This window comes from Temnothorax americanus, unplaced genomic scaffold (genome assembly GCF_048541705.1).
Source record: "Temnothorax americanus isolate GAGA-0224 unplaced genomic scaffold, ASM4854170v1 Scaffold17, whole genome shotgun sequence".
Taxonomy (NCBI): Eukaryota; Metazoa; Arthropoda; class Insecta; order Hymenoptera; family Formicidae; genus Temnothorax; species Temnothorax americanus.
Window position 1 is genome coordinate 3,165,379 of NW_027509307.1, and position 27,051 is coordinate 3,192,429.

The 27,051-nt window shown below is 35.2% G+C and overlaps 2 protein-coding genes and 1 long non-coding RNA gene across 13 annotated transcripts in view; 1 reads left to right on the forward strand and 2 right to left on the reverse strand.

The window, feature by feature from the left end:
- Positions 1-2,091, reverse strand: part of LOC143895932 (uncharacterized) — a 279,573-nt gene extending 277,482 nt beyond the window's left edge. The window contains exons 1-2 of one of the 3 annotated variants that reach the window (XR_013256497.1): positions 1,367-2,087; positions 388-483 (exon numbers count right to left, since the gene is read on the reverse strand). This is a non-coding gene — a long non-coding RNA (uncharacterized LOC143895932). Of the gene's footprint in view, positions 1-387; positions 484-1,366 lie in introns of all 3 variants that reach the window. The other 2 variants (XR_013256496.1, XR_013256495.1) reach the window with 2 other exon arrangements.
- A 961-nt stretch (positions 2,092-3,052) lies between these two features.
- The window catches only part of Prom (prominin), a 102,825-nt gene continuing 78,826 nt past the window's right edge, over positions 3,053-27,051 (forward strand). For 2 of the 5 annotated variants that reach the window (XM_077403371.1, XM_077403370.1), the window contains exons 1-2: positions 3,056-3,160; positions 3,445-3,495. The gene's annotated coding sequence lies outside the window, so the exon portion shown is untranslated. Of the gene's footprint in view, positions 3,161-3,444; positions 3,496-27,051 lie in introns of all 5 variants that reach the window. The other 3 variants (XM_077403372.1, XM_077403369.1, XM_077403373.1) reach the window with 3 other exon arrangements.
- LOC143895915 (trace amine-associated receptor 9) overlaps positions 4,341-27,051 on the reverse strand; it is a 67,443-nt gene continuing 44,732 nt past the window's right edge. For 4 of the 5 annotated variants that reach the window (XM_077403403.1, XM_077403406.1, XM_077403405.1 and 1 more), the window contains 4 exons: positions 12,971-13,225; positions 10,599-10,698; positions 8,965-9,093; positions 4,341-8,652 (listed from right to left, as the gene is read on the reverse strand). In XM_077403403.1, the coding sequence (XP_077259529.1) occupies positions 8,966-9,093; positions 10,599-10,698; positions 12,971-13,225 (483 nt within the window). In that variant the 3' untranslated portion in view covers positions 4,341-8,652; position 8,965. Of the gene's footprint in view, positions 8,653-8,964; positions 9,094-10,598; positions 11,868-12,970; positions 13,226-27,051 lie in introns of those variants that run through there. The other variant, XR_013256494.1, reaches the window with a different exon arrangement.

Below are 27,051 nucleotides of genomic sequence, written 5' to 3' on the forward strand. Positions count from 1 at the left end.
ACATTTGGCAGTTTCCAGGACTGTCCTGGAAAAAATTGATGTCCTACGGCATTTTTCGGGACAGTTTTTTGAATCTGATTACATATATATGCGTTATATTCCAGGACTGTACATTTCAAAAAACGTAAACAGTCCCGGAACATACCCCTGGACCTACATATATATATATATATATATATATAACTGTTAAATATAAATACTTTAATAAATATTTTGGAAATCTCAAAATATCTAAAATATTTTATACGTTGGACAATGTATACTATGTGGCGTACACTAGCTATATTATATTATATATAATGATCCAAAATAGTGCATTTTACTGCGCCAACAACTACTTCTATATATCAATAACAAACAATAAAATAAATTACGAAATATGCTCACCTCGCGGTTGCTCCGCCGTTGCCCGACGCCTCCCTGGCCCCTGTTCCTCCTCTCTTGTCTCCTCGTCGCCGTTACTTCGTGGCACTCACACAATACCTGTTCGCGAAAATAGATTAATTAAACGCGCATCGATCACCGGCATACAATAACGCTCGCGCGACACTTATTTGTACGATACTCTCGATCGCACGCAACGCGTACTTAATCGTATTGCGATAGCAGAGAAATAGAACAGCACGATATCACGAAACACGAACGAAAAACCGAGCCGAACCGAATTTACGAGCCAAACTCGTACGTGGATATACACCCTCTTCAACAGCAAGTGATATACGCTAATTTATGGCAATTGTTATTTCATATTGTAAGATAAAACAATAAATATCCGCGGCAGCCGAATATTCGCGATATCCTTGCATTGTTACGAAGATATACGTGTCTATCGTTACTTTGTCGACTACTCTATAGATTCTTCGACCGAATAAATCTTGCGTTCCAGCGCGAGTATCAATGCACGAATATCGAATTCATATTTCGCTATTTAGATATATTATAGCACAGGATTGAAAGTAAAGTTAATAAAGATTTTACTTCTTAATCAATCGTTTAGCGACGCCACTCGAAGCCGATCCGTCCACCATGATCGATCGATGACGAATGACGAGTGACGACGAATAAAGAATAACGGCCGAGTCGGCCAGCAACGGCGGCAACTTCACTTCGTCGCGCCCGTCGCCGTATTCAGTACGACGCGAGTCAAGTGAGCGAATAATCAAAACGCAATCATTTAAAAACGCAACTGAAATTGTGAGTGAAGTACACGTGTTAATAAACATCGAGCGCACATTCTCGGAGTATATCATTTATACGAAAACACACATTATTAATAAATAATATGTCGTATAGTTGATTAAAAAATAACGTAGTCCGCAAAGTTCGGCGGCTCGGCGGCTCGGCCGCTCGGCGCAGTGATACATACAGTGAATACAGTCCATAGTCCATACGCCAATGCCATACTGCGACCGACGTTCATCCAAGTTACGTCGAGGCGGACAATTAAGGTATATCCGAGACGGTTTTATTTTATATCTAAACACAGCATTCAATTTCGGAGCGTCAACAGGACGATAGGCGAGCGGTTTTCGTGTATGTTTTTCCGAACGAGCCGCGCGCGCGAGCGCGCACACGATGTACGCAAGCAGGTTACCCCCACTCCCCCACTCACCGCGTCACCGCGCAGATCGCTCACCGCGCACCGCGGCCACCGGCCATCTACTGCGCATTCACGGCATTCACGCGGCGAGCGAAGCTCGCGTCGGTAGGCAGCACTGGCAGCAGGCAGCAGTGGCAGCACAGCGAGACGTTCCCTCCCCTCTTTCCGCGTTCTACTTTATCGTTGTGTTATTATCCCTCGATTTACTCGAGAATTTCTTTTTACGAGCAGTTTGCGAATACGCAGTCGACGTACTACCTAACTCTCGCGGTTAACGTTTCGTACGTGTATCGAGGCAACGCTGCACGGCTATTTGTTCGGGCAGATACTTTGAACGATTTATCCGTTAAGGTGCGTGTCCACCTGCGAGTAAGAACTCTCGAGAGCAAAAAGAGAGAAAGAGAAAGAGACTCTCGAGAGTATCTCTCTCTCTCTCTCTCTCTTTCTTTCTTTTTGCTCTCGAGAGTTCTTACTCTCAGGTGGAGACGCACCATAAGAAGCAAGAACCGGAATAATGGGAAATCAGGTAGACACTCGTTTTATAATCGTATTATTATCTCTCGATGATTTCTTTTTACGAACAATTTGCGAATACAGTCGGTGTTACTACTAATTGAAACGCTATCGCGACAAGTATTGGAAAACAAATGCGATTATTTTCTACGATTATAAACGATTATTAATCCATGATTTATTAACAAACGATTCGTAAATCAAGGGCCAAGGCCAAATAATATTTCACGCAATGCAATATACGAAGCACTAGATCGAGTTATTCAATAAGTAATAAAACTGATAAAGAATTATCATATACAATATACAATATATGTATACATACACATACAAAGAGATATTTTATCGTATACATCTTAACTTCGGGTGTGTTGCACCGTGTCACGCGCGACCGTAATTATTTCTCGTGCATAATGAATGCAATATTAAAAGAAAGATATCTCAAAAATCGTACAGTGACTAGAAGAAACTTACCTCTGGCATCTTTTCTCACATATCTGATGTATTTCTTAAGCGATTTATTTAACAAAAGACACATGAATTACTTTAATTAATCTATTAAAATTATCTAAATTGTATTTTTGTGCCATAAAAGCGTGCTATAAAATTAACAATTTCGATGTTTTATTTCTTAATCAAGGAATATAAAATAGTGTTTGATTTTTATATCGTTATAAATGCGAGAGCGTGCACGTAGTTTGTTTTGTACCATTACATTCTTTTTGAGCTATATGCTATATTGTAATTTAAACATATGATGATTTCTGCTTTAATAGAAATTTTTTTAAATGAAACGCGCGCGCGTTGAAGTGGAGACGTGCTTGATGAAATATCTTCTGATATAGGCTTTATAAACGGGAGTGCCGTACAGTATCGCGCGAAAGGATTTTTATTGATAATTAGTTTGTGCGCGGATTGTAGTCTATTATCCGCGAGTGTCTTGTGCAACGAGAGAAGGAAGAGGAGGAGGAGATTTGACAACCCAAACGTCCTGAGAGGAGGAGGAGGTCTGGGAGAGACATCAGGCCCCGGCGGAGCAACCTTGGGGTGAGTATTGTTTCTTATCTACAAAATTAATAATATAGTTCTTTCTCATTTATTTGGGCCGTTTTATCTTGATAAATTAGAAATAATTAGAGAAAGAAAAATTATCTAAAACTTTATAAAAATAGATAATTGTATTAATAAAAACCTAATTGAAAGACGAATTTTATATATATATATATATATATATATATATATATAGACGCGTATAAAAATTATTATATTTTTTGAAGTATTGATCATTTTGAGCACCTTTTTAATTTGAATCTTATATTTGTATGTTACAGTATCATCGTAGCTATGTGGCTGAAAAACTCCGCCCGTTGCGCATCGGATCGGTGAGTCAGAAATTTTTTTATCGAGATAACAAATCTATGATTAATTAAATCAAATATAGAGCAAATGTATCTCGGTATACATATCGATTTACGACAGTAAATTATTATATAAAACTATTTTATCTCATAGATTCGTTGTCTGAAAATGGATGGGCTAAAACTGATTACGGCAAATAAATCTTGGCGTCATCTGTTTATTATATCGATGTATTTTGCGATTATGTCGCAAAAAGAAATATTTGCACGCACAGAGCTCGCAAAGTAGAGCTCATTATTCTTTATTGAATTATGTCGACGTATTGCCGCGTCTTTTGTATAAATTCTATATAAATAATTTTTAAATAAAGTTTTATAAGCCTTAAATAAAATAAATAAAATAATAAAATATTTTATTAAAATATCCGTATTTTATTTCGTGAATTTAAATTTTTGATTTTTTTTTACATTTTTTTAAGTTTTGTGTTAGCGATAATATTTCGAAAATATTGACTTCAACACTTCTTTTGCATCATGTTGTCTAATAAGCAAGTCGCAGTACCATTCGTACATATATAACTCTCTATACGAAATAACATTCGAACGCGTAGATATAACAACGTTATCTACTCTCGCATTATATACTTTTCGTAATGCGATTATTCTATCATTAGAAATGTTTATTATTATCGGGAAAATTAAGCATCTTGAAGCAGCAATCGCAGTAAGCAGTATACTTCGCGTGTTTTGTTAATCTCAATTAAGAAGCAAAATAAAAGGGAACTCAGAATTATTATCGCGATCTTTACGCATGATGCTTGATTAAATATACATTAACTCGATTGTATTTCGAATAGCTTTTCCACATCTCTAGAAATAATTGAGACTTTATTATAATATGATTTACAATACCAACAACAATCAATGACTTAATAATAATTTAAATACAAATACAAAACGCAACTATTGTACTTAAATGAATTATGTCGCTCAATTCTTATTTACTCTGCAAAAAATGGTCGAATTAAATACATTATTCCAGCAATTTTTTGCAGACCAAGTACAATATTTGCTTTTTTCTTTCAGTCTATACTGCCGATTTATAAAAGGTTCTTTGCTTAAGGCATTTATTCGGTGGTATTACTAAATTTTGAAGGATTATTAAAAGTCTCACGTTTACAATAATCTAACGAGTCGCCATTTTGCTTTTGGTTAATAATCTTATCTAAAATTCTACCTACGTATACGTATCGGTATGAGTCGAATTGTTGAATACAAAAAACGATTCGCATTCAATTCGATATTTAAAGTAAATCATGACATCGTCGCAGACAACGAGCTATCTCGTGCCGATGATAAATTATTTGCAGGCAGTGTTTCATTTTTACTGTCTTTTCCAATCGAAAACCTTCACATCGATTTACTACGTAAAGGGGCGAGGTAATGTCTCCTTTATTTACATCGGTTTTTACATTGCGCTAATATGCTAAGTTTGCATTGGAATTTTATCGCATTGAAGGATTTTAATGATCATTTTTAATGTTGCTCAAAATGATTTGTGCAGTTTTAGTTTTGATGGTATGATTCGTCTCGGAAGTACATGCACTAATTCTCTGGAAATCTATTTTTTTTTTTTCGACATATTGAATCGTTAATAAAAAGTAACAGCAGATTCTATAAGATACGTAAAAGGGTTTTATCTTTATGCGTTTGAAAGTCTCGAGGAATAAAGTTTGTAAAATGTTATACATAAGACGTCCAATACGTATAATTAAAGCGATATAACTTATTATAATTTCATTTGCTTAGTTCGGCACAATTTAAGTTTTTTTGCATTAGTCTCTTGCAGATGTGATGCAAATATATTTCAAAATTTATTTCAAAAATTATAAGTATGTTTTTGCTCACTTTTTTATCGTGTTTATTTTGCATTACATCTGCAAGAGACTGGTGTAAAAAACTTAAATTGTGCCGAACTAAACAAGTGATATTATAATAAAGTTATATCGCGTTAATTATACGTAAAAAACATCTCATGTATAAAGTCTTACAAACTATTCCCCGATAAAACTTTTTTATGTGAGGGAAGGTATACTTATTTTTCAAAATATATATTTACCATATTACATCTACAAGAGACTAATGCAAAAAACTTAAATTGTGCCGATAAATCTTTTACATCAGAGCAATGCGCAATATTTCTAATTATATATAAATTCGTAATATTGAATATATTTCGAAAAATAACTATAATACTTTTGCTCACGTCAAAGAAATAATCTTATCGTTAATCCCCCACAAAAGTACTTGGAATAAACTTAAGTTTTCTTCTAAATATACAGCTTTTTTGACAATATCTGCAATTTTTTTTATTTTTTGTTATTTGCATTTATCGATAAATAGTATGACTATCTTTGATACACATTCAAAGAGTAGCATGGGCTATCTTTTGTTCCATATATATATGTATATATGGTTTAATCGCTCATATACGTTTATAAGTACGTATAGATTCTTAATCAAGTAGACATTCCAATTACTTTTTTTACATATACAAATAGGAGGTTTTTTGCTAACCTCTAATGGAATCTTGAAAGAAGAGGAATAAAGCTTTTGAAACGAATGCTCTAGAGAATCTCATATTGCCGTTTGAGGCAAATAATAATCCACCGGGCCACATATTAATTTAAGCGAATGAAATTGGTGGATTCTATTGTTTTAAAATATGCGAATAATTGTTTTATGTATGTGAGCACACAGTTAGCAACAATAGCATCAATTTTTTGTTTTAACGTGGCTATTCGTTAAAAAATGTTCCTTGATATAAATTCTTGAAAAACTTACTTACTATTTATCATGGTCTAGCGATATACGCAATTTTATCTCACTAACTATATTTTACGGCACGAATCAAAATTATCGTAAAAAGATTTTTTTAGAATCTCAATTCCCATAACATTACAAAATGAATATGTTGTTAAAATTAAAATTGTATGTAACATTTAAAAAATTTTAAAGGTTTAACGTTTTGAAATGTAAGGTAAATATATTTAAATGTAAATGTAACATGAAACATAGAAACATGACACTTGAATGATGAAAAAATGAAAGAAAATTTGAAGAAGATTTTTGGTCAGAGATCTAAGAGAGACAAATTAAAATATTATAAATATAAAGAAAGATAAAAATTAATCTACATCTTTAAAACAATGAATTTTAGCAATTGGATAAGCTGTATAAAGTGTTACTTCATATATAAATCTTTTTACATCAAAGCGGTGCGCAATATTTTCTAATTATAAATTGAAAGTGTAATTTTTTCACACATATTAAAGTCTTGCGAGAAATCGAATTCTCTTTATAAGAACAGTGCATATGAAACGCCGTTATCGGTGTCGTTAGCGTTTCCACTCTCAATCATCTTGATATATCTTGGTATACCTTCTTTTGCTAAATAGAAAATTCTAACATATCAGTGGAAAATAATTTCTTCTTACGTACAAGAAAAGTCTATTCCACCAACACGTAACGCGCCAAATTAATGTATATGCATCGAGTCCATGTTTCTTGTTTCAAAGCAGAAATGGCACTTCAGTTTCTTGATTATTCCAGTGAATTCTTCGATAATATTTAGTGTGGTTTTTATGTAAGTCTTCTAGTCGCTTCTGTATTTAAAAATTTCTCATTTCTGTATAATTATTATTTTCACAATAATCCAAATAAAAGTTTACACGTATATATGTACACAATAAATGTAATATGGATACAAAAAATCAGTATCTACATATTATTAATTCAGATTTGTCGTAGTTAACTTTACAAGGCCGTTTTTACATTATTCTATCTGCATTATGCTAAATAAAAATAATGCGGTTAATTAATTTCCCTTACTATGCCATCGTTGAAACAAAAGTTTCTTAGAAAATATCGCAAATAACTTATTTCTAATAACGTTTCGAGATTTCGGAAAGAAATGAGAAATTATTGAATAAAATGCATTTTTTTAAATGCAAGAAGAATGTCGCTATTATATGTTTATCTGTTATTATTTATATTGTATAAAACTCTGCGATATTAAAAGAGTGAGCTCGGATATCTATATTTATTGTGCATTCCTAGGCTTTCTTTATGAAATGTAACAATGACGTGAATATATATATTTAAGACGTTACACATTGATCTTATCAATGAGCTCTTGAGTTTGAGCAAACAATTGCAATTTAAACGTATATCCTTCTTTCTCACAAAATACATATTTATTCGACACATAGTGTTATGTCCTAAGTGTATCGCACATCTTATTGGAGTAATCTTGATAAATTATTTTAAAACGTTCAAGTAAAATTTCTTTAATGACGACTTGACTTTGAAAGTTAATTTGTGAGTGAAAAGGAATACTTTAGTTTGGATTCTCTGCTTTCAATATTCAAATTTAATATGCATTTATATATCCGGAAAAAACTGGAAAGGAAACTACACAAAGTTACATGTTGAAGATTATAGCGCGAACACTCACGCTTGAATAATTAATCGTGGAAAACTGGGTTGGATGCGGGCGCGAATGACGTTAACACTCGCAGAGTGCTTCGCCGTGATTAAATATCTAGATGTATATCGTCGAGAGCGGCGCGATTAGTATCCTCGTTGGTGCCGTAATTAATTTCCGTAATCGATCTCGTCGCGACGAGAGCTAATCGCGTTGTGTCGACACACGCTTCGTGTACGCTCGCCTCGGAGCAATGGAATTCGCGTTTGCCTGCTGTCGCACCCATGGTGAGTTCAAACTTTCTTACGCGAATCGAAGTAATGACGGCGACGACAGTGATGTACAGTGATGAACATATTTGACGACGTGCTCGTTTTATCACGGTTCCATATCTCGGACGAGATCTGGCAGGCTTTTAAAGTGCGCGAATTCAAAGCGATTCTGTCGATCGCGTCGATGATAATAGCTTGTTCTTCCGTCTGTCGTTACGTCGTCGCGATTGCCCTCCTCCTCGGTGCGCGAAACTCGCCCTCGTGCCAGCGAGGATGCGACGTGGTCTCGCAGATATCGGTGCATAGACGACGGATATTGTGCCCGATAGTTTTGGAGCATCGGATGCCGGCTTGCCGCCACGCTGTACTAACTGGCGTCGTCCGGAGATCCGAAATCCTCCGTCTGCGTGGCGGCATCTTTAACTGGAAATTACCCCATCGACATTTATTATAAAATTAAAAATAAACTGGAATATGTGTTAGGTGAAGAGTTCGCGTGATAATTGTGAAAATCGATTCAATTTTAAGATAAAAGCTTTTCCCATTTTTCTTAAACTTAAGATTAATTGATGCATATGCACATTTTCGTTAATGGAAAGCTGTTTGCAAATTAATTAAAGATATTAAATTTTAATACCGCGGTGTTGTGTGTTGACAGATTCTACATAACGTATAGAACAACATAGATAGCAGTGAATAATAGAGTAAAAGCATATATTTATGCGGTGTATGTACCTCACGTGGATGCTACGTCACCATGTGTTACATGTCCGGTTTCCCAAGGGAGCGGTGGTGGCGTATTCGCTAATGATAACGAGGAACAACGCGCCATTGAGCATCGTTCCATTGAGCAACGCTCCAAACCTGAAATAAAAACCCGAACGATAAATGAAAGTCTCCCTTACTGATTACGATAATATTCGCTATTAATGGGATTATATTATATAACGTATAATAATTACCACGCGCAGCGTAAACTACTGTTTTGGACAATAAATTCGAAGCGAATGTGCCATGCGAGCTAATTCGTTTCGGCTTTGCACATTTTGTTTCAATCGGATCGATAATTAAATATCGCGACTAAATACCTTAATGCGATATTTGGGGGGCGATCATTGCTACGATAGAACTACAAAAGAATACTATTTTTTTCAAGTGAAGATATCGCGTTTATTCTTTTTATTTTGTGTAGATTAAAAATAAGCTTATTATTAGAAAAAGAATAATATGATTTTCTAAATGTAATGCGCTACACTCTTTTTTTCTTCTGTGCAGCTGAAAATTAATAACACCGTTTTATTTGATATTATACGAAACACAAAAAATTGTGACAAAAATTAATTTATAAAATGTTCCCATATTAATTTTTGCTCTAAGATGTTAATACGTATATTAATCGATATTAGCATATTAATTTTAATACACTGATATCAGTGACTATTCACTGATTCAGATTTAGAGAGCATACAATGGCTATGTTCCTTTTTTACTGGCAGTGCTGAAAATATATAGTTTGCGTCACGTATACTATAGATTTTCAGTACTGGCAGTGAATATAGGAACAGGCCCAATGTAATACAATTACTTTGGTAATAAAAAGAAATTTGACAACTTTGTCTTTCCAGGTTTTACTTCAGTTCAAAACTGTGAAAGTTAAGAATTTTATCTAATAAGTAATAAAAAGACTAATAGTAATAAGAATCAAATTATGCCAGCTCACAAATGATATTATGCTTAAATGTTTCGCAATAGTACCAAATACGAGTGCCAAATACGTTATAGAGTAATCAATAACAGCAGTCATAAGTACGATACGATATGTGATTTTAAACATGATTACAACGCAGTTCGCATTTATACGTATATGATGACGCTGATTATCCTATATAGCGATCACATTAAATCTTCGTTTATGGATGTCACATAGAGCGCGAGAATCCAGTTAATGTTGATAATGGATACCGTCAAAAGGCTGATTCCCCTCGGTTTAATTATATAAGCACAAAACACCGATTATGTTAATCCCCTCGCTGCCGGTAGGAGATCATCAATATGAAGGCAATCGGTTAAATTTTGTCGTAATTAACATGATAGGTATTATAGGTTCAAAGAGTGTGGGAAAAGCCATTGTTAAGGGATTATTTTTTATTTAATAGATCTAATCTTTTTTATTAAAAAAAATTGCGTAAATAAATTACAAAAATGTTTTAAAATTTTTGTTAAAAAAGTGTTTTTAAATTCAAATATACATTTCTATTGCTGATTTATATTACTACGCAATGCCCGTACGTATGAAATTTATTGCGTAGAAATTTTTCGAATTGACTGACTTCTTTTCTAACGCGATATGATATTTGTTTAATATATACCTGATAGGTCGATGCCCGCGATGCTGCAAACATCTAAGCCACCGGTGCTAGTGGCGCAGCAGTGTTGTTTCGTTCCTAACGGCTGAGACCTGCACAGAATCTGCATATAAAAAGGAAATTAAAGTTACCCGAATTATCAATCATGACATGCATCGATGGTTGAATAATGCTTGTCAGTTTGCGAACGATAATAAATCAATCGCTTCAAGTAGAAATAGATTTTATAAGCTTTATTGATTACCTGTGTGGTAAGGTTGAAATATATATTTCCCGTGAGAATAGATAATAAATAGTCAAGATATCTTAAAGCTTCTTCTTGGAAATCGAACAGTACCACGATGTACTCATATACATGCATTTATGCCATGCATTTCATTTATCAGATTAACGTAAAGTAGTTTCTAATTGTACATTGCTGCGTTTTCATAAACTTTGCGGTACGATATTTCGGAATAGAATGCTTGAAATGCAACGTTGGTCCTCAAGGAATACAGCTGAATATGCAAATGTACATTTAACAAACTATTTCCTACATATATATAGTATTGTACCGTGAGTTAAAACAATACTATATATCAATCGTTTAGGATGTTGGAGGAATTCTTCTGTTTCATAGCAGCATATTATTAAAGTGTTACTTCTGTCTCTTTCTCTCATTATTCATATTAAAAATAACTTTTCTATAATAATCTTATTTTTATAATAATTTTTCTGAAAGCTAGAATCTCTCTCTCTCTCTCTTTCTCTCCTCTTTTTAAAGAAAACAATAAAATTTATATAATAATTATTGAAAATTATCTTTACATTTTATAAAGTGATGTAAATTCTGTTTATCTTTACTTCAAACAAACAAACTATTTGTTGTTTGCCAATCGAAAATCTGCGTAAGCCAATTGTAAAGAAACATCAAACGTGCTGTACGAGTATATTTTACTGTACTTGCATGTATAGTTCTCGCATCCGGTGAACGTAGAGAGGAGGCCGCGGTGCACTTCGCGCGGCGATTAAAGATTTACTGCACGCCGACAAGCTTTTCGGAATTCATGACCTGTAAAGTCGAAGCGCCAAGATCTATGTGGCCGCGGCCGTGCTACGCGACGTACCGCCGTTCTCCCTCGTTCTTGCTGAATCCGAAAAGAGAATTCAGCGAAGAAGAAAGGACCGACCGCTGAATCTCTCGCGGAAAGTATCAGACGCGCTGCGTAACGCGTTTTGTACCGGATAAATCTTGTTTTCCCGGCAGGTGCTGTCGCGTTCCATCGTGTTTTCCTGGGAAGATCGCGTTAAGTGTTAAGTCGTTCGTCTTCATTCATTCGCCGGCGACGTGAACCGCCATCCTCTTCGAGAAATTTACTGATTCTGTTGTAACACCGAGTGCGCACAATTGATTTCGCGGAATAAAAGAAGTCAAGCATAAAATCGGAAGACGGAAAATGCGGAACTGTGATGTAACGAAAAGATAAAACGAATAGAAGAAAAGGAATCGAGTAAATGAAAGAATGCGTTCGCTTTACGAAATTATTGAATCTTTCTAATCGTATACATTTTCCATTTACCGTACCCCCTTTTCTTCTGTAGTTCATATTCCGCATATCGCTATCTTATTTTTTGATTCATATTTTGCTATATCCAAATTTACTTGAGTTATAACACGAAATGCTGCATTTTTAGATGTAAAACTTTTTATCAATTATAAATCACAATTATTATAAATCACAATTATTATAATAAATTATTATTAATCATAAATTATATGATTATTACACTAATACGCATTCTGATGCGTGAAAAAGGTTTTTACCTTACAAGTCTTGAGATTTCTTTTATGAAACAGAAAGCACGAGCTTTTATTCCACTTTTGTTCGGGTTGGAGGGAAAAAATTATTTGTGAGTTGGCAAGTGCTGCACTAGGTTCAACTTTAATGGACGTTTGAAAACACGCATCCACGAATTTCCACTCTGATATAACAAGATTTACGCGAAGTGTTTACCTTGTTCGTATAAAATAGCGTTGGCTACGTTGTAATAGTCTAATGTAATTCAGATAACCTAGATCTAGTCTTTGGGTTAGGTCGAAGAAGCAGAAGCTAAATAAATTCGATTATTTTGAAATAATGAAACAAAAGCATAAAACTCGCTTTATTTGTATTAGAAAATAAAAATTTTAATTACACTAGGATACAATTCTCTCTCGATTTGAAATTTTACGTCAAAAGACAAATAATATTTTACGATTACATTTTATTTTTTATAACTCACTTTTTTATTGCTTTGTTCGTATTTCTTTTTCAATATTGTATTTTACTTATCATCGTGATAAACAAAGCGCTCGTTAACATTAATTAATTCGAAATGTAAATATTTATACTTACCTTAGTGTAAAGAAGCTCTCTCGAAATTCGGCGAAAATGATTGTTGAGCAGCCAATAAAGGAAAGGATTCCAGAAGCTGTTGGAGAGAGCCAGCCACGTAGCCAGGAAGTCAAGAAACGGTGGTGGCTTGCTTCCGGTGCAGGCTGCAACAACTTCCTGAATCGTCCATGGCGTGACCATGACGATGAAACCTAAACTCATTGCAGCCATTGTCCGCGAGGCCGAGGTCGACAATCGTCTCTCGTGAGCGACAAGCTAAAATATGTAAGACGTTTTCTCTGTAGTGTTTTCACTTCGTTTAGAAGTTTAGATAACATTTGAGCTAACGTACGAACTCAAGTTCAATACACTGTGAATACTTACATACATTTACACATCATATGTATATTTACAAACACATGTTTTTGTAAGCAAGGGACATTTCAAGAAAAAGTGGAAGCAAAGTACCACCTAATTCAAGAATATCTTTTAAATGCTTTATGCAATCTTGCCTGTAAAAAAGATATTTCTCATTCGCAGAATTGGAAAAAAGGCGGCGTAATATTTTAGTTTAATAACATCTTAATTGGATATTTTATGATACTACTAGCTTAAAATCCACTTTTATAATTTGTGTCAAAATTCAGGATAGAATTCTACATACATATAATTTGATATATATATAAAAAAAAACAGAATAATTAGAAGTAAATATACACGTAGAATAGAATATATATTAAAATGAGAACCATATAAATCGAAATACGGTGAATTATAGATCGTTTAAAAGGGGTTTAAGTATGAAGACACATTTCGTCATACTTAAGAATATCAAGATCAAATAGAATATAATGGAGGAATTTATTTTTAACAGGATACCGACATTTCATTCTTCATTAAGTATTTTTCTCAGAAGGTGGAACTTATCTTCTTAATAACTCTTTCGACTGATGAATTTTTGAATAGAAAGTTGAGCTTAACGTCGCGTACCGACTTGATTACTGTCGAGTTTCAGACTTTGGCGCTCATATTTAATTACAGCGATCATACCGCGAATGATTATTTGAGTGAAAGATTAAACAAGAGTATTGTTTTTTTCTTATTAGGGGCCTGAGAAATGTCACAGAAAAAAAACTTAACTTTTAAATTCTACTTCCTATCTTTAAGTATCATTATGACCTTGCAAATAACGTTCTTAAAGTTCAAATTTTATTCCATAAAGAAGTTTTAAGTACACGGTACGGTAGACGTCTTTTACGATCACTCTATCGACATTCCATATCTATAACGCCCTATCTTTCGATACTCGCTAACGCAATTGTTCGGAAGAGTAACGGCCGCATATTATCGATATTTCCTTAAAAGCCCGCTGATCCGTCTCGAGAACTTTTGTGTTTCAATTACTTTTACAGTTCTCTAGATGATTACATTTCACAGTCGAGTCAGATTACATTTTATTTTTTTTTCCCCAATAATACGTTGTGTTAATTAACACCATTCTAATAAGAAATCACGTTTCCGTTCATTGTGAAGCAAAGTGACATTCTCTGGGGAAATAAAAGGAGAAAATTAAGATATCTTTGAAGGATGAGGGAGCGACATTTACAATTGAAGAACTGCATCTACAACAATAAAATAAGATTTTATGTAACTCAAAGAAAACGTGTGACGCTTCGTTGAGCGGTAAATCTCTCGCGCCGCAGTTTCGGGGCTATATAATCTCGAAAGTAGACGTAATGTCAGAAAAGATCCGTACGAATGGCTCTTAACGCGCGAAAGGCTTGCCGACGCGTCTCAGTCTCGACTCGTCCTTTAGGCCGGCTTGACACGGTTACGAAAGTCACTAAGCGCTAAGCTCGTCAGCATCAAAGCCTCTCGTCGTGCGGCAGTAAAAGGATTACGAATCTGCTCGTTTAGCTGGATTCGCGTCCACTCCCTTCTGATGCCTCTTCTTTTTCCCTCCGTTCTCTTTCGTGTCCCCTTCTACGCGGCATCTTCTATATGTAAGCTCTCGTCAAAAGTCTCGGGATTACAACGGTAATGGACGGGTATGAACCCGGTAAATGTAGAATTTCTCAAACGTCCGACGAAACCGATCAAAAAGATACGCTTGTTGAAATGGTTTCGTACTGAATGAATAAAATATTACTACTGAATGTGTAAATTACTTTGACATATAAAGAAAGAAATATTATAAGAATTAATCACATCCCTTGAGTAATATTCCCTAAGGCTAAAGGCACTTCGTCTTATTCGTTAATAGTTTATCATTTTCTTTTTATCTGAAAGTTGGAATAAATTAAAGCAGGGGATCGTGGAGACATACTCGGGAAAGGCGGGGAAGAAGAAGACAAAAATCTAGACGGAAATGCCGTTCGAGCCATTAGCATATCATGCCGGCGCGCGGCGGCGCGGTGCTAGCAGCGGAAAGACAAAGCGCGAGACAAACTATTCGGTCGAAGTATTAGCATTCCGGTTCGATTTATCGTCCTAACTTCAGCGGGCAGGAAATCCCGGTACTCTCTTTAACGTGGCATGTATCTCGTACATGTGCCGTACCGCGACTATTCTTGCTGAGCTTATAACTCTTTAAACTTTCACTGTTACCACCGCTCTGTTATAATGCAATAGAACTTTCGCCCCAATGGAATAAGAATCTTTACCTCGAGCTATCAAAACTCGCAATCGACTATTCAGCACGAATTGTGTAAATGAATGCAACTCTGTTAATGTAACCCTCCCTTTCTCATCATGGTATATACATACATACATATTTTAAGGACATTTTCGAGCTTCTCTTCTCACGGATTTTATGATACAATTTACGTAAAATAACTTTTAGAAGAATTCAAAAGTCTTGTCTATGCTGATGTTAAATATTTATACTCCAGAGATTCTTATCCTTAAAATAAAACTATAAAAAAAGTATATCCTTTGATATTGTTACGCGTAAAGCATAGATCTTCAAAAATGGATTTTGTAGAATTTTATTTTAAGTCAGCTTAAACGGAAGTTTATCTGCTACATTGCAGAGATCATGATAATACTACCATCATATTTCACATCAAATGTTTTTCACTTTATCAAATTTTTAAACTATTTTATCGATCTATATATATATATATATATATATATATATATATATATATTTCTCAACGTTATGCATTTCGAGTTTATGAGTTTCCGCAAATATGGAAATTATCTATCATTGTTATACAGTTTCAGTAGAAAATTGAAAGACCTTTGTTTTTTATATTTAATTAGCATAATGTGTAAAGTACAAAATATGTTAATTTGCATCCCAAAATCTCACGCTTTAATTTCCTTTTTATATATCGATGATATAACGAATGAAAAATTGCAAGTTTTATGCTATATATGTCAATTTACGTTGTTGCAGTGCATAAGGGGAATATATGTAAGAAAGCTAAAGATTTATGGTTTTAAGTAAACAACCATAACAAAATAAATAAGCTTTTAATGCAGTTTATAATCCCAAGAATAATCGCATTATCACAGGAGACGGCGCAGCATAGTGTGGAGTGTTAAATATATCTCTCCACATGCCATTCGCAGAATGCGCGCATTTACAACAATGCAGACATTGTTTCCATCGTAATTATGCAAGGTGTTACTATTTTGGGGCAATCCGCGTGATATGTGGATGTGCATTAAAGAGATTATCTACGTATCAAAACGCTCGCATATTATCAATTCTTCTTAGATAAAAAATCATTTAAAAAATTGTTTTTTAAAACATTTTATAATTGTATTAAGCCCTTTTTATTTTCCGAATATTACATATCGTACATATAAATATAAATAATAAAATTTACGTTCCTGAATTCTTACGTGAATTATAGGTCGTGAAGTAAGATTTATGCATGAGGTAAAAAATGTAGTATTATTTAATAAGAGAGAGAATCAGCATTATGTACATAGTCCACTTTTGAAACAATCATTATCTAATGAAACATATTAAACTCGAATAAGAATGATACATATGTAAAATGATTTTACGTTCATTACACCGATATTTACGAACGTTCCAATTAAAATATAATTATCAAACGTATTATTATTTAGTTACTACGTATAGTTGGTGTATCATATAGAATTTTCGGACGTTAAATCAGGAACGGCAGCATAGGAAATAATTACGCTTGATAATTAAATACACGTTAATAAGAGACGTATGTTTAATGAGTAACTTTCGATCTCTCCTTTAATGTGAAATAATATTTCTACAGCAGGTTACATATTGTTGATACATGAGCATTTAATGTTACGCGAGTACTTTAAAGGTAACAAACTTTACAAATATTATACAGCTTGCCGCTTTTTAAAATTTTCTTTCCCTTCTACAGTGCGCCGTTATAGTAGGAACTTTTCCCGCTCGTGAAAATATTTTTGGTAAAGATAAAATTTTGATTAAATAATTTTAGCGGTAATGGTAAACAATTTTATTAAACACATTTTATTCATTAAAAAGATTGTAAATGTAGCATCTAAAAATATTTATTCGCAAGTGTTACCTTCTATCACGTGTCATTAATTTTAAACAAAATGTAAAGATATATTGCTTCTGAATCTCTTCGTGGATAATTTACCTCTTTAAGTTTATTTACGCGATATCACTATCATGGAATATTTTCCGATGCCGGAAATGAGTGTTTCCGTTGAGGTCCTTTCTACAAAGTTTCGAATATATATTCGCGCCGGCGAGACTTACGAGGCACTTTCAGGTAAATTGCGCTTAAATTACAAGTAAACGATGTGGATCAGGGTGGGCGAGTGGGTGGAACTAATAAAGGACTCCGGCACACTTGTTCCTTTTTTTGTCGTTGCTGTATTGCGATGGAAGTAAGCTGACGCGGTAGCTCGTGGGTGCGCCGTTCTTATCGCCCTACCAGAGTCTCGGTGGTTACGCACGAACTCTCACCGTCGCGAGGGTCTCTCTTCCTAAACGCGCGAGAAAAAATAAATAAAATCTCATAAACGTCGGCCGCTCCGAAAAACATTATTGCTGTTGGTGCACGCCGCCTCTCGGAAAAAGGATTTTAAGTGGAAAATGCTTTTTCATCGCGAAAACAGGTAGCGGCACCTTGACACAAAGATTATAACATCTCCCGCAGGCGCAATCTTCTTGCAAAAATCTATCTTGTCCACACTGCAGGAAACACGTACCATAATGTGTGAAAGGGACTTTTGGTACTTTCCATTTACTTTCTGTAAAACTAGAAATCGCATTATATTCTGTCGCTGAAATGCTCTGCTGCTATAGAAACATCTAAGTTGCTAAGTAATTTTTGAAAAAATTAAATATTTTTTTAAATTGTGTATGTAATTCACGCAAATAAATATTGAAGGCACATAAGCATTAAAAATTTAAAGTAGATTAAAACTAATTAATTAGTTCTGAGTGATATATTTTCAAGAAGAAATTCAGCTTGCTTACAAAAAACAACGTAAATTGAATTATACGTGCATTTGAGATTGCTGTATTATGTGAAACGATTTTCTTTTGGTGTATGTACATTAAAATATATCACAATGCGTCTCGCATCGATAATATATATTTATATTCGTGGAGTCTCCCCTGGGGAATTCCTTAAGTGATTCTTTTCTACCATTCTACCGCTTATAAATTATGCATTTGCTTAGAATGTATAGCATATCTATTCTATAAAGCGTGAGAAGGAAATAATTTTTTAATTAATTTTTTTATTAATAGATAATAACAAACAGTTATATATATAATCAGCAATTTCAAGTATCTGCATTTTAACAAAGATTGATTGAAAGACGTTCTAACTAGATATAAATTAGGAACATTAAAAACTATTTAATAATTTCAACAACTTATTTACATTCTTCGATTTAGAAACTATATCCTTGATTAATCCGCTTTCATGGAATATGATATGTATAAGAAAACGAAGAAAATGCACGTAGGACATATCTTATTTAAAATATCATATATACCGTGGTAAAATGCGGATAAAGTGAAACTAATAAAAGTGAAGCATTAATGAACGGGGTATCGATGTAGACGAAGAGAAAGGGCAAAGACGGAAAATCATCGGGATGATCTTCGACGCGGAAATCCACGAATTCAATCTGGAGTCTCGAACCCATTCGATTCCTCATCTGACTCGTTCCACCTCGTTATCTCGCGATAAGTAGGAGCACGATGAGGTACGAGAAGAATAAGTAAAATAGGATGAAGAAATTGAAGACGGTTTTAGAACCCTTCGAATGCTCGGTGACCGTATGATATCCTTGTGAATTTCAAGTGACCTGTTAGATTCGACATCGTGGCCTGGACGTTATCCAACGTCGAGTTTTAATTCCTCGCGTGCTTTTTTATTCAGATCAAAGATCGATCACTGATAATTATCCTTTAAATCTGTAGCTTTACTTAAATGCCAAACTTTTATTCTGAAGGAGCACTAATTGTTTTATATATAAACTTGTTAGAACAGTTTCTAAATTGCGGGTAAATCAAAATCTCTGCGCAATTATTCTATCATATTAAACTAATTTATCAATTTTCATCGTCGGACAGGGTGATGCATGTTACTTTAATGGTTTCCTTTAACGCTCAGTCAAATAGTAATTTCTCCAAATGTGTGCCTTTTTATTACGGCAAAATGGCCATTGAAACTATTGGACTGTCGCTTTTGATATACAGTCCTCGACTTTGCACTCAGCTATAGTGCCCCGCGATGATTCGATTTTGATTGAAGTAAGTGGTCACTTTCCTTGTTGCAGAGCTTAGAGAAGTGCAGGAAAAAAAAATTTATAGAATAATAGTAATTTTCTGCAATTTTTTCTGTGATCATACATATATCCCCTACAGAAATTTAATACCCACTGTAAGTGATTATTGGCTAGTGATTAATTACTTATTTTGAGTATTAAAAGCATGGCACTGTTTTTAATACTTTTAATACTCAAAATAAGTAATTAATCACTAGCCAAATAATCACTTACAGTATTAAATTTCTGTAGGGGATGATTTTATATATAACATATATATATAAAATATACATATGTATAATACATGCATATACAGGGTGTCAAAAATAAAAGTAACCACCCGAATAGAGGGGGTAGATTGGGTCAAACTGAAAAGAAAAGTCTCGTACCATTTTGCAAAATTCGCAATAGTTAACGAGTTATTAAATAAAACGTCTGAGCGAATACGCGCACAAGGAGCGATAGAGGCGGGCCTCGGCGGCTGGCTGGGCTGGCACGGTGCCCGGCGCGCGGCGAGCGGTGGGGGGCGAGAGACGAGCGGCGAGCGGGGCGCGGCGCGGCGCGGCGAACGTCGAGCGACAGATGTTATACACTGCGACGAAAAAGTATTAGAGCCAGCCCATACTAAACTTACGATAATTCCTTCGCGTAAACGGAATTTTGTAGTAACTTACAATAATTTACTCCGCGTAAACGATTGAATTATCGTAAGTTACTACAGAAGTAACGCGCTCGCGTAAACGTAGTAACAGTAGGTAGCACACGTATTGGCTATTGCATAGGCATTGCCGTAACGTCTTACGCCTTAGATAATATTAATTAGTTTAGCTTGAATTATGTGTAATAAAAACATTTAATTTTAGTAAATTTAATTATTTTGCATGTCAAAGTTTACGAGGTTTACCACAAGCCTTACTTTAACTTTTGTTTATGTTATAATAACTTTAATGGTGCGTGTCCACCTGCGAGTAAAACGATCGAGAGTCGCACTCGAGATTGATTCTCGCAAATTGACATAGTCCGAAAGAGTACCTATAACGGAGAATGAATCGCAGCTCTCGGCGAGCAAACTTCAAGACCTACTCGCAAATCGACACGACGTTATTTTACTCTCGGAGATCAGCTCGCCAAGCTCGAACGCTGTTCGTATTTTGAGAGCTACATGATGACACAAAGGAACTTATTGAATAATGCGGAAATCATGAACCATTGTAGAATACTACTGTGACAGAAATAAAAGTTTTTTTAATTTTTATGTTTTGCGAATAAAGTGCGAAAAATTCATAATTTAAAGAATTAGATAAGAATATTCTTAATACATTCTCTGCTTATTACATGGTCAATAATTAGTAACACTTTAGTTTTACATACTTTGCACGTTTTAGTTACAGCGTTGAAATTAAATACATTTTTGCATCGCAAATTAAGTACATTAAAAAAAAATTATTAAATATTTAAATGTAAAAATCTAACATCAAGGTATTTCGCAAACTGAAAACAAAATAATAATATCGCACTATGTATTACACTTCACAACTTATAAGTCTGAAGAAACTTTTTATTGTTAGGAGTCTTCAATCTCAAGCTCTCTAATTAAAGCAGATCCAGCACCGAATGTACACCTGCGATCAATCCATTGCTTGACCCAGAAGGTCTTTTTGTTGTTTCAACGGCACTATAGCTCAAGTTCAAGCCATAGCCTCCTGAAGTTCGGCCTGTATAAAATCCGAGGCCTCCCTTCTGCTTTCTTAGAGATACACTCTCGGCGGGTTGCCATTAACCCTTCCGAGAGGTGGCGATCAAATAAAAACCGCGGACAATTTTCGGTCGGATTTGAACTCGGATCTTCAGCTCGTTAGAGCAGCGCATATCTTTCTGCGCCATGATCGCCCTTTTCCTTTTTAAAATAATGCTAGTCACTATAGCAGCCGCAAGTTTTTTCGTTTACGCGACATTATGATGTCACCACTCTCAGACATCAACTAAAAAAATACGTAAGTGGATACGGTTTTGAGAGAACTCTCCGAAAAAATACTCTTCGGATTCTCGCGAGATGCTCGCGAGAATACAATGTCAGAAAAATTACTTTCAAATGGACAGTGTCAGAATAACTCGAGAGATATTCTCGAGAGTTTTAAGGCGCGTGTCCACCTGCGAGTAAAACTCTCCAAAGTAGCTCTCGAGTTATTCTGACACTGTTCATTTGATACCAATTTTTGTAGCATTATACTCTTGCGAGCATCACGTTAGAATCCAGAAAGTATTCTTTCCGACATTTCTCTCAAAACTGTGTCCACTTACGTACTTTTTTAGTCAATCTCTGAGAGTGGTGACATTATAATGTCTCGTAAACGAAGAGACTTGCGGCTACTATAGTGGCTAGCATTATTTTAAAAAGAAAAAGGTTGTTAAATAACAACAAAAAGACCTTCTGGGTCAAGCAATGGATTGATCGCAGGTGTACATTCGGTGCTGATGGATCTGCTTTAATTAGAGAGCTTGAGATTGAAGACTCCTAACAATAAAAAGTTTCTGCAGACTTACAAGTTGTGAAGTGGAATACATAGTGCGATATTATTATTTAGTTTTCAGTTTGCGAAATACCTTGATGTTAGATTTTTACATGTAAATATTTAATAATTTTTTTTTAATGTACTTAATTTGCGATGTAAAAATGTATTTAATTTCAACGCTGTAACTAAAACGTGCAAAGTATGTAAAACTAAAGTGTTACTAATTATTGACCATGTAATAAGCAGAGAATGTATTAAAAATATTCTTATCTAATTCTTTAAATTATGAATTTTTCGCACTTTATTCGCAAAACATAAAAATTAAAAAAACTTTTATTTCTGTCACAGTAGTATTCTACAATGGTTCATGATTTCCGCATTATTCAATAAGTTCTTTTGTGTCATCATGTAGCTCTCAAAATACGAACAGCGTTCGAGCTTGGCGAGCTGATCTCCGAGAGTAAAATAACGTCGTGTCGATTTGCGAGTAGGTCTTGAAGTTCGCTCGCCGAGAGCTGCGATTCATTCTCCGTTATAGGTACTCTTTAGGAATATGTCCATTTGCGAGAATCAATCTCGAGAGCTACTCTCGAGAGTTTTACTCGCAGGTGGACACGCACCATTAAAGTTATTATAACATAAACAAAAGTTAAAGTAAGGCTTGTGGTAAACCTCGTAAACTTTGACATGCAAAATAATTAAATTTACTAAAATTAAATGTTTTTATTACACATAATTCAAGCTAAACTAATTAATATTATCTAAGGCGTAAGACGTTACGGCAATGCCTATGCAATAGCCAATACGTGTGCTACCTACTGTTACTACGTTTACGCGAGCGCGTTACTTCTGTAGTAACTTACGATAATTCACTCGTTTACGCGGAGTAAATTATTGTAAGTTACTACAAAATCCCGTTTACGCGAAGGAATTATCGTAAGTTTAGTATGGGCTGGCTCTAATACTTTTTCGTCGCAGTGTATAACATCTGTCGCTCGACGTTCGCCGCGCCGCGCCGCGCCCCGCTCGCCGCTCGTCTCTCGACCCCCCACCGCTCGCCGCGCGCCGGGCGCCGGGCACCGTGCCAGCCCAGCCAGCCGCCGAGGCCCGCCTCTATCGCTCCTTGTGCGCGCATTCGCTCAGACGTTTTATTTAATAACTCGTTAACTATTGCGAATTTTGCAAAATGGTACGAGACTTTTCTTTTCAGTTTGACCCAATCTACCCCCTCTATTCGGGTGGTTATTTTTATTTTTGACACCCTGTATATAAAAATCTTTTCTATTTTTCGTTTCTCTGTTCTTTCCGAAAGTCTTACTAGAAAAGAAGTTTAAGGTTCACCTCCCCAATAAGTAGATTAGTTTGTTTCCTCTAACTGTAGTAATTTTCTTCCGGCTTTAGGTCGCAACCTATCATCGGTGAAATTTTGTTCTTTCGTAGCCTGTGCATCCCGAGGGAACAGCGGCAGGTTGGTTTGAGAATTGGACGATATCGTCTAGGACAATAACGCCTAGGATATAAGAACTCCGCATGTAAGAAAGTCGTAACGGTACAAGGAATTATTGGAGAATGTTATCGCTTATATAAAAGTAAAAATTGGTATATAGTAAACTCAAGACATGCAATAATTTCATTATAATATAGAACATGTAAATTAAAGAACATAATAAGCGACGTAAGTAATTTCACTCGTCAGAGCGGCTCTTGCAGGTTTTTTAAACTCAGATACCTGTGCCAAATGTTAGAAAAATATGTGGTATTACCAGTTCATATATTAGTATGTTATTTATCTTGACATGATAAAATAATTATTATACTTATTAAAGCCCAACTAATCTGCTGATTAATTACATGCATATGTCTCAGTGCTTGTTGACGAACTCAGCTAGGTATAACGGCCTTCGCGCGTTTTTATCCCTCTCGAATAAGTGGGGTATTGTTCTTCTTTTCTTTCTTTCGTGCAGAAAATCTCTCACACGTCGATGGAGAATACCTTTAGAAGACATTCCCGGATCCATTGACCTACATCGAGATCACGTATCGTAAAAAACGAAGACAGATGATATAGGCGCGGCTGATGAGAATGGCGAGTTTACTTACAAATAAGCCGACTCTCATTTTCCATTAACTACAACGACCATTGGACAGTAACTTTTATCTCGAAAAAAAATGGATTATGAGTTTTTTATATGCTTTGTCAACTGATCGAAATAATATGAAATACAGAAAAAATGAATATAATAAACCGACGCGATCTGACGATGCGGCGGTATAAAGAGCTTGATTCTAAAAGTTTAAACAGTACTAAAAAGTTGTTGCCACGAGAGAAGTGGGTCGCAGGGATGTTTCGCGTAAAATAAAGCAAAATGTAGTACAGAACGAGTTCTATTTCATCTTAATGAAGATTTACTCGCGTTGGCAAATATGAAATTTAAATATGAAAGAATTAATATTCGAGTTACTGTTTTAAAGTTATAAATAAAAAAGGCTAATTTTTTCATAAAAATTTGTTAAGAAGCTTTCTCTCTATTCTAAAATTGATGTTCCATAATAATTTAAAACTGTATTAGTAGCGAAATAATTTATTTGATTAATTATTAAGCTTTACCAGAGTAGTATATTAACTTATTTTAAATTATTAGCTATATCGCAAAAAGATTTGTATTAATTGCATTAACTGCATGAAAAAAAGATGGTGATATGTGTGCAGTTATTCTATACCAAGATTTTCTATTTTTAATATCCATTATGTTTATGTTTGTTGTCGCCGTAAAATACATACAAAGTACTACAAATATATAAAAATATTGTTAACTTTTACTGTATCATAACAAAAGCAGCGAACTCTTTCTGACATTATTCACTGGTAGCGGTGACAATAAAATCTAGAAATATTATGAACAAAGAAAAAAGTAGACTTGCGCTGCTTGATATACAACGTGCGGTGCATGAGAGACATGTCTGGTGTAATATTTTTTACCTTGTACATTTCTTTCTCTCTTTATACCTTGCAATCCGTGCGACGCGAGATGCAGCAGTTCCAACGTTCTCCTAAATTGCGCCAGGAAGTCTGAATGACCAATAGTTTTCGACCCTAACAATCGCAATAATTTGTTTGCAAGGACGCAGAGCATTTGTCCCGGTACGTCTAACCGGTAATTTCGGAATATTAATATCGCGCGTCGGAGTAATCGATTCGGCGCTGATTCATTAATATCGTATAAACTCGCACGCTGTCGACAACGGTCGACGGACGTTGACCATGACATAAAGCATGAACGCCGCCCACGGAAGTGGTTTCTGACTGTCGAGACTTCGTCGTTGGGGGCCGGGGAGAGAAAGATTCCCACCCCGCCCTCGGCCTGTAATTCCCCGTTCTGCCATCATGCTCGCGCACTTAACCCATTTTGTCTCGAGATCCTGCCTACCCGGAAAATGCGAACCGGCAGCGGGAACGAGGAGAGCGTAACGATCCGCGGATTCCCGACCGATTACGGGCCATTTTACGATGGGGTACGGAAACGGACACACACTTTAATGCGCGCGCGGAGGGACGATTGGAATGATCTTTTGGTCGAGAGACGCGGTGTTTCAGTCTCGTGGTATTCCTTGTTGGATGCGTTTAAAGTTTAAACTGGTCAAAACTACAGCTCGCATTTCTTATTTATAATGACGCGTCGCAAGGGCCAGGAATTTATTGATGTGCAGCTAACGCGCCATTAGCCCGCGTGTGAAGCAAATTGTCTAAAGGAAGAAATGGGTAGAATATCTTGGCGACGGCACGGTAGAAATAATACACGGTGCGACCGCTTCAGGGATCGTCACTTGAACTGGGTTAATGATCGCAGCGAGATAATTTATAATGATTAAGCCGTCACACACGTTCATGTGCTAGAAGGTAATTTTTCAATGCTTCAACGGCAGTAGATTAGGTATAGCAATAATTCCTAATATCGTTTTTTTTAGTTTGCATTAAAATGTTAAAATCGCTAAAGGACGTGACCCGAATTGCACGAAAATGCCTGAGTGATTCAGCACTACCGCTTTTTATTCATACGACAGGTCGTTTGATGAATTAGAATCGATTTTTCATAGAACGAATCTCCGTTCGGAAGCAATTATGTGTAATCTTTTAATATTGCATGCACATAGGATTATTGCTATTGTTATAATATGATAGCGATAATATAAAATTTTAGTTAAAAATAAAAATAAATTATAGATTCTGCGTTCCTATTCCTTCAAGACTCTAAAGCCGCGCGGTATTCTTAGTCAGATCTTATATTTAAGATTGTCTTAAGTTTATCTTTAGATGCTGTACGATTCGTTTATTGGCTACGGAGTATCTAAAGATGAACTTAAGACGATTTTATATATAAGATCTGACTGTGAATACCGGCCTAAATTTTTAAAGATTTACTATAATTATTTTCGATTAAACATAAAGTATATTAGCCCTTAAGATTTTATCATTAAACACGTTGTTTGTCAGGAAGAAACGGCAAAAGTTTCTTTAGGAACATTTTCCAGGTTCTGATTGACTTAATCGGCGCGCCTTTAATTTTCTCCATTTACTCAGGTCTTAAACGCTCGACTTCTTAGCAGAGCTCTAGAGAATCGGTGAGGCGACTTACGATGTCGAAACTGGAATCTAGAGTCTGGGTATAGATGGAATTAAAGTAGGATTATTGAACTTGAGTTAGATAGTTTAGTAGAGGTATCGAAGGTTTCTTATACTGACGCAAAATAAAAATTGCTTCGATTTGGGAAATCGAAAAATATGTTCTCGATGATTTCTATATAAAAAAATAGATAAAAATATATACA